This window comes from Vigna angularis, chromosome 11 (genome assembly GCF_016808095.1).
Source record: "Vigna angularis cultivar LongXiaoDou No.4 chromosome 11, ASM1680809v1, whole genome shotgun sequence".
Classification (NCBI taxonomy): domain Eukaryota; kingdom Viridiplantae; phylum Streptophyta; class Magnoliopsida; order Fabales; family Fabaceae; genus Vigna; species Vigna angularis.
Window position 1 is genome coordinate 15,216,694 of NC_068980.1, and position 7,982 is coordinate 15,224,675.

At 29.6% G+C, this 7,982-nt stretch overlaps 1 protein-coding gene across 1 annotated transcript; it reads right to left on the minus strand.

Annotated features, from left to right (window-relative positions):
• Positions 1-1,215: 1,215 nt before the first annotated feature.
• Positions 1,216-6,140, minus strand: LOC108332761 (glutamate receptor 2.8). Its single transcript, XM_017568068.2, has 5 exons — positions 5,882-6,140; positions 2,858-4,101; positions 2,359-2,668; positions 1,863-2,260; positions 1,216-1,672 (listed from the first exon to the last, which is right to left on the minus strand). Exons 1-5 carry the CDS (start codon positions 6,138-6,140, stop codon positions 1,283-1,285), a joined length of 2,601 nt encoding a protein of 866 aa, XP_017423557.2. The 3' UTR covers positions 1,216-1,282.
• Positions 6,141-7,982: the final 1,842 nt, after the last annotated feature.

A 7,982-nucleotide genomic window follows, 5' to 3' on the forward strand; every position in this document is an offset into this window, starting at 1 on the left:
CAGTAGAGGCCACCACGAATGTATAACCCGCCATAGCTCGACAATTATTCTAGTCTAGACGAGTCAGTTTATAATGCAACAAGTCTTGTAATGTCATTTACCATGTTTTGAGTGAACTATGCATGCTGTGTGTGTGACTGTATAACATGATTTTTGTATATCTAGCTCATCCTTCTTCTTGTGTTTGTCTGTTGTTTGTGTCGTGTTTCTGTTGCAATGATCATTCACTTGGATGTGAGCAGAGGTGGATGAGGTACCCCTGGAGCAGGCTCTAGATGGTGTTGATGTTGCAGCTTAGTTTGTTTATGATTTCTTAGTTAAGTTATACTATCTTGAAATACTCTTATGGGTGTTTAAAGTTTTAAATTATAACCATTTTTGGGATGACTATAATTATTAAGACTTTAACTGCAAGTTTGACTCCTAACTGTTCTCCTATATCAGAATTGTGGACTACCATAATATATATTTGTTATATTTTTGGGATGTTACAGTTTATATATATATATATATATATATATATATATATATATATATATATATATATATATATAATATTTATTTATTTTAATTAATACTTAGGATAAATAAATGAAAAACGGCAATATCTTAAGAAACTATTTTACTTAATTCAGATTATATAATCAATAAATTAAATAAATAATTGATAGAAACAGAAAATATTTGAAAAATATTTTAAATTAACAAATAATATATTCATCAATCAATGCGTTTGTATCATCAAAATAATATTTAATAGTTAAAATATTTACTTTTACTTATTATCGAATATATAAGTAAAGTCTATCTAATCAATATTGATCATAACTATTTCCTAATAGTTATTTTATGCTTGGTGAAACAACTCCTTTATATGAGTAATCGGTAAAATAAAAAAAAAGCATGTATTAAGTCTATGTATGTATGGCTAAATAACATCTTCCAAAATTTAAGAAGTTTAAATAATTAACGCATGGAAAACATGATAAAATTATTGTAAATAATATCATTCATCAAAGCATAACAGTATATCAAACTTTAATAATTATTTTAAATTTTTAAAACTTTCTTCAAAATGCATCCTATATCTAAATCTAAACTTATTTTCTATTATGAATTTAGGATAAATTTGTAGGATTAACTATTTCCTAACCCTCTTTCTGATAACGCACCAGCAATTCTTCTTCTTCATATCTAAAACTACTTTCTTGGTCATTTTATGTAACTGCCTGTTGTACAACAACACTTTACACTCCTCAACCAAGTACAACCTTTGACATGTTTAAACTTGAGTTGGTGTAGCATGTGTGGTTGAAGAGGTCGTAGGGTTTTCTGCAACATCACTTACTTTTCTTGACATTCTTCTCTTTGCATGGTTACATTGTTGAATGACCATTGTGGTTAGTCTCCAGATTGTTTTCTCTTCACTGTTTTCATAATTCATACGGAAAACGTAAACCAAAAGAGAAAATGTTGATGTGCCTGCTGTCAATATGAAGAGGACCCAGAAGCTATTCGGGCTAAGACTTTCAGTTTCTCCATTTACTTTTGTGTCTTCACATTCCTCTGATGCAAGCATTTTGTTCTCTAATTCACGTACCTTGCCGGTTTCTACTAAATCTAGAAGTGCTTTGTTTACATCAGGAACCAATGGAGACCCCCTTGCAAATGCCTAACATACACAACACAAAGAGTTAAACAAACTTCCATAACCAAAGAAAGAGACTAGTAGCATCATGACTGAAACTTGTCAATGAAAAGTGTTTCGCCAACAAATAGTATATTTTAAAAGAATCTATTAGAAACTATATCCTTAGCAGATGCATAAATAGAAGCTATGAGAATATTGTTGCATCACATACAAATCCAAATCCTCCAATTTTGTACAAAGGCCCAGCTTGAATAAACTCTTTACAGTAATTTGCTAGGAAAATTTTGGCTGCAGGAACTTCCAGAAAGGCAGCTCCTATTTCTTTTCTTCTGAAAGCTTCAGCATACTCTTCAAGTTCTCCATAGTTCCTCATGTTTTCAGGGTGGAACTGCAACACTTTCTCCACATAATGTTTCAGAAAGGATCCTGAACTGTATCCAACCCTGATGTTGCTATTCCGTAGCTGATCAATATTATCTATAGTTGGTTCAAACCGTTCAGTAGTTAGCATGCTGGCAAGGTTAGCTGTGTAAGTCTGTGTTATGATAAGTGCCACAAACAACCAAACCACCATAACCATCTTTGATAAATTGCTATGTAGCTTGTCTCCTATGTTCAGTTAAATGAACCAAATTAGATTTAGCTAAGTATTCAACAATGACATAAATGATTGCATGCAAGGACATAGAATCTTAAATTAAAATTACCATCTAGCTTGATTAGAGGGGTCAATGCCAACCAAGCCATGGTCCCCGTTTGATTCAGCATGGAACCTGTAATTTCAGGACTGTGGCGTCTTTCCAACATCCAAAGAATGAAGCCATTGTAGATAACCATGGCCAGTATTAAAAGCCACATAGTCTTTGTAAAAGGTTTCATAAATAACCAACCTCTATGATCCACTTTTGATTTAAGGGGAACTACCATCACCACTCCTGGATCAGTGTATGGCTGACTGAATTCTGCATACTGATATCGATATGAAATTATAGTCACATCAATTACTGCATCGAAATTCTGTTTCATGCATACCCAAATGAAGATGTGGGAACAAGTGTCAGTAGCTATGGAGTCCAGATACGAGTACGGACATAAAAAGGGACACATATACAACTAAATTAATAATATATTTGACACGGTACAAATAATGAGAAAGGATAGATTGAAAGACTTGGTACAAATAATACTATAGTTAACAACTCTTACCTTCAAATAAACTTGCTTCACCAAATTATCGTACGTGTCATTGAAAGGATAGAATTTGTAGGGCAAGTGATAGGGCAACAACTCCATAGTTTCTCTAAAAAGATCAATGGTGAATCCTCGGAAAGTGGTGGTGTTTTCTGTTGGGTCCTGAATTACAGTTATGAATTGTTTCAATGTTGCCAAAACGGGGACCCCAATTCTTAGTGGTTTATCCAATGCTGGAATCCATCCTCTTGGAGTTCCCCAAGGTCTTCCTGGCCATAAAACTTGTCCAAGTTCCTTCATTGAAAAATTGAAAGTAGCATTTTGGCCTATAATATTTGAGAAACCTAGTCCATTTGTCCAGAACCCAATTTCCTTATAATCTTTCCCCATCACATTGATGATCTGAAAAGTATCTGAAGGATCTAACTTTTGGTCAGTGAAATGAATTTTTCCACTTAAGCCCGTAAAATTATTAAGAAGAATCTTATCCAGTAACATTTGATCCTTTTTGTTTTTTATTTGGATCATGGATAGAGAAAGAGTCCACACTGCATCATAAGCACGTGCTGCAAATATCCCAGGCTCATTGTTAAGCTCATGAGGGTTCTCTGAGCTAAACTTTTTTCTAAATTTAGAGTAAAAGTCCTTGTAATGAAGCCCTATTTCTGGGAAGTAGCTCTTTACTCCAACTATCCCTTGCATTGATGATATAGTAGAAGAGTTCAATGAATGGACAAGACTTGTAAGAGGATCAGTAACGATCCACACATAACCTTTCTCCATCATTTTCAATTCCTTTGCAGTTTGAAACAGGTTTATGGCCAAAGGAACTGACAAATTAACAACAAAAACTCTACAATAGCTATTCCTAAGCTTCTCTAGTTCTTGAGGCAGTGAAGAGGAGCTTAACGGAGGGATGGTCAAAACATTGCTTATATGAATACCTGACACACTGAGATCTCTATAGAGATGAGAGAACATTCTCGTGGATGAAGAATCAGTATCATCGTATATTATGTTAACGTTGTACCATTCAAAGGATTGTACAATAGCTGCTACTGCTTTCATCTGCTTAAACTGATTACGTGAGATTTGCACAAGGTAGGGCCACTTCAAAGTTGACCAATTTGGAGTTGCATCAGCTAGAGATAGAACTGGGGTCATATTTTGGCTACAAATATCAGCCACTAAAGTTGTCTCTTTCCATGTATCAGGTCCTATAATTGCTTTCACTTTCTGTGTATCAATAAGATCTCTAGCTGGAAAGGAAAGAGTGAGAATTGTTATACATAGTTTAGAACTTGATAATTGTTTCAATAAACTATGGTAAACACTTACAAAGAAAAAAGATTAAATATAATTTTAATTCTTAATTTTTTAAACGAAATTAAAATTAATATAGTTAAATTTTTTATACATTTTGATTTCTAAATTTAGAGAAAATATATAAATATAATTAAATTGTTTTGACTTGTTAAACATGTTTTTCAATTGATATTAAAATCAAAATATATTAAACAATATAAACTCAATTAATAAACTCAAATGAAATAGATTAACCGTTTTGAAAATATTTAGTATAATTGGATTGAAAAACTATATTTATTTATTTTTAAAATTTAAATATTTGAACAAACCCAATGGTTAAAATTTAATGACTAAAAATATATTTAATAAAAAAATGAAAATATAAAATGAAACAAATTAAAAATAATTTTTAAAGAAATTAATTTTTTTTTAAGAAATGCTAATTGGATTAAATTAACTTTTCGAGAAGGCACATGAAAACAATTTCTCCAATAAATTCCATCTCTTAATTTTCAATAAATATTTATAAAAAAAATTCATCCAGGTGACCCAATACTAGAAAATCTCCACTGGAATCTCATTTCTGCAACCAATCTTCTATTTTAAGCCAAAGCATCAGTGATTCATGGAAAAGAAAGCTTGGATAAATCAAGATGACTTAATTGGAGAAGAAGAGAGGGAGAAAAGAAGTGAAAAGATTTCATATCAGTTCTGATGAAAATTAAAGCCTCTGCTTACACATGAAAAGATGTAACAGAAATTGCTGTAAAATATGAAACCTAAACTCTTATTTTTCTTTTATCAATATTTAAAGAAAAAAAAGCTAGTTTGATACTAATTTTAAAAAAACATTCATTTCACAATACTTTGATAATATAATAATATATATTATGATTTTAAATTAAAAATAATATAATTATAATCAAAATATTATTATTTGACTGTATTAATGAACTTAATTTATAAGTTTTGCAGTGTCATGCTATCATTGCTCATAATGATGATAACATACAACTAAATGCCGCCTAGGACTGATGTAAAGAGTGGTTTGGAAATTTTGTCAGCCATTAAATAACCTGGCCAGCAGGCCCTCTAACAAAATATATATATATATATATATATATATATATATATATATAACGACAACAAGTCTTAATTAACTGTACATACAAAATATAATTATTGATTTTTGATAAAGAATATTGAACCTTTTAATTTTAAAGTGAAGATTTCATTTAGGAGGGTAGATTTTTTCTAAATATATAAATTTTTTAATTTTATTGCATCATAAAAAGTGAACTATTGATTTATACATATTTGTAACTTACTTTAAAAAAATTTGTTTTCTTAATTTAATTTTGCACATTTCTTATTTATTCCATTCTTCTTTGACGGCTTAATAAGATGATTCTTTTAATTTACATTTCAACTTTTATCTATCAATTTAAAGGACCAAAAACTTAAGTTATTCTTGTACAATAAAACTTAATACAATTTTTTTATTTGTTCGTTCTTTAAACAGAATTTAGCCTAAAACTTATTCATGTAATGGTGTTCAAATTATAATTGTCTGTGATTTTGATTTATTAATAACATTTTTTCATTTCAGTTGAATGAATCATAATGTAGAATTAAAGGTAATAATTTATTATGACAGAAGGGTTTATAATAGTCTTATCCAAGTTGAATAGAATATGAAAGAATAAAAGAGTAGTGGGAAATAAGAAAGACCTGCTAGGGCAGCCTGAAGAGGATCGCCATGTGAGTCCCTTATCTGTAAATCAAAACTTTGATTGCTGGAATGATAGAAATCTTGCATTGCCATCTTAACAGCAACTATCTCCTCTTTACCGTTACGAGAGTTGTTGTCTGTAATAACTCCTATGGTACCCTTTATCTTCACATGCATGCCATCATCAACTGTTGTTTTTCCTAATGCAGTAGTGCTCATCAAACAAAGGAGAGGAACAAGCACATCCAGGCTACCCATAATACCAAACAATAGCTATGCATCATTCATCCATATATTCCTTTATATATATAGCCACAAAAAACTTGTCAAGTCAATTCATTGAGTCAAATTCCATTTTTCTAGATTGAAAAGAAGTGACAACTTGCCTTCGTCTTTAACATACACTTGTCTAATTATATTATGGTTGTTGAGGCGAATGGAGTCAATCGAAGCTTTTAAAAAAATCAAGGGATCATTAAAAAAGTGACCTATTGATGTTAGTGATTATTCAAATTAAAGATTTTACGAGCTTTATTTATTTTTATTTTAATCATCAAACAAAGAATATTTTTTATTCTCTATATTTAGGAAAGAAGCTTAAAATTTCTTACAATTATTTTTAACCATTTGGTGTAAGTTAGATTATGCTTGAATTTCAACGTTTGTAATTGATGTTCAAAATCATTTTATTAATTAATAAGATGAAGAAAATTAGAGAAAAGAATATATATATATATATATATATATATATATATGAAATACTTTTAATATTCGTTATCAACTTAATTAGTACCTTTTATATCAATTTTAAATTAGAATAAGAAATAAAAACTTTCTATACGATTAAACATTGTGACCAAGCTAACATGTTTTTCTCTAAACCATGCTATATTTTTCTCAAAAAAAAAAGTATGAAAAGTATTTCTATGAAAAATTAAAATAATAAATGAAGACCTTCTAGATATACAAATTTTAATGAAAAAAGTAATTTTTTAAATTGCAAAGTTAATACTTTTTTAATCTTTCTTGTCTTGGTGTCGAAATTTAAAAAATCTCTAAACTAGCTTAAAACGGTTCATAGACGAAAGATTATTCAAAGAATAGAAGAAAATATGAATAGAAAGATTAATTTTTATTTTATGTGGTGTCATCGTAATTTCAAGATTCCTCCTTTCGTGTTGGAACTTTCTGCAGGCTGGCTTTTCAGAATATAAGTATATTTTATTATTTATTTTAGGTACCTTCAAACATACCACTATTACCTAGAAATTTGAATTGGTACTAACAGTCGCCTCAATGCTTATATGACCACATCAAATAAAACACAGTTAGGGAAGTGAACACATTGTCAATGCCCACTGCAAATAAATTATACCTTTAAAACAAATATATAAAGTACATGTAGTTGGAAGACATGCGGACTTTCAAGAACATGAAGCAACAAGCTTTAACTAGTGAGAAGAAGGAAAGGAAAAAACGTAACGACGAATGTAACACTCCAATTTGAGATGCCAGGATTATGAGAAAAAGATTTAAAATTTTAAAACTACTGGAAATCCAATTTAAATAAATGTTTACAATTAATTAACAATAATCCATAATTCAATCAATAACAAAATAAAACTCCAGATAAAATTATTTTTCAAAATAAAACCATAAATTTCTCAATCATCTCGTTGCGATATACAATATGTGAATTATCTATTGCTCCCGTATTAAAACGATAATCTCTGATCGAAACCACAACTACAAATATAAGGGTGAGTCTACTAAGAATCAATCATAAACAGAATAACAAAACTCATAAGTGTTAAATATTCATCACAATATTAAACACAATAATAACACTAATAACTCCCCAATTTTGCATTCTTTTATGTGTTTATGAGTTTAGGCTTTAATTGTGTAGAATTAGGATGATTTTCGAATTTTTCTTTAAATTTGTAGTTTTGTAAAATTGTAGTTAAATATAGGTTTTTAGGAATATTTTAGTGTTTGTCATTAATTAGGAAATTAATATTTTTTTTTGGAAAGTCTCTTAATAAAAATTTTAGGTTAAAATTTCTACGCATTTTGAGACAGCTTAGCCTATAAATAGAG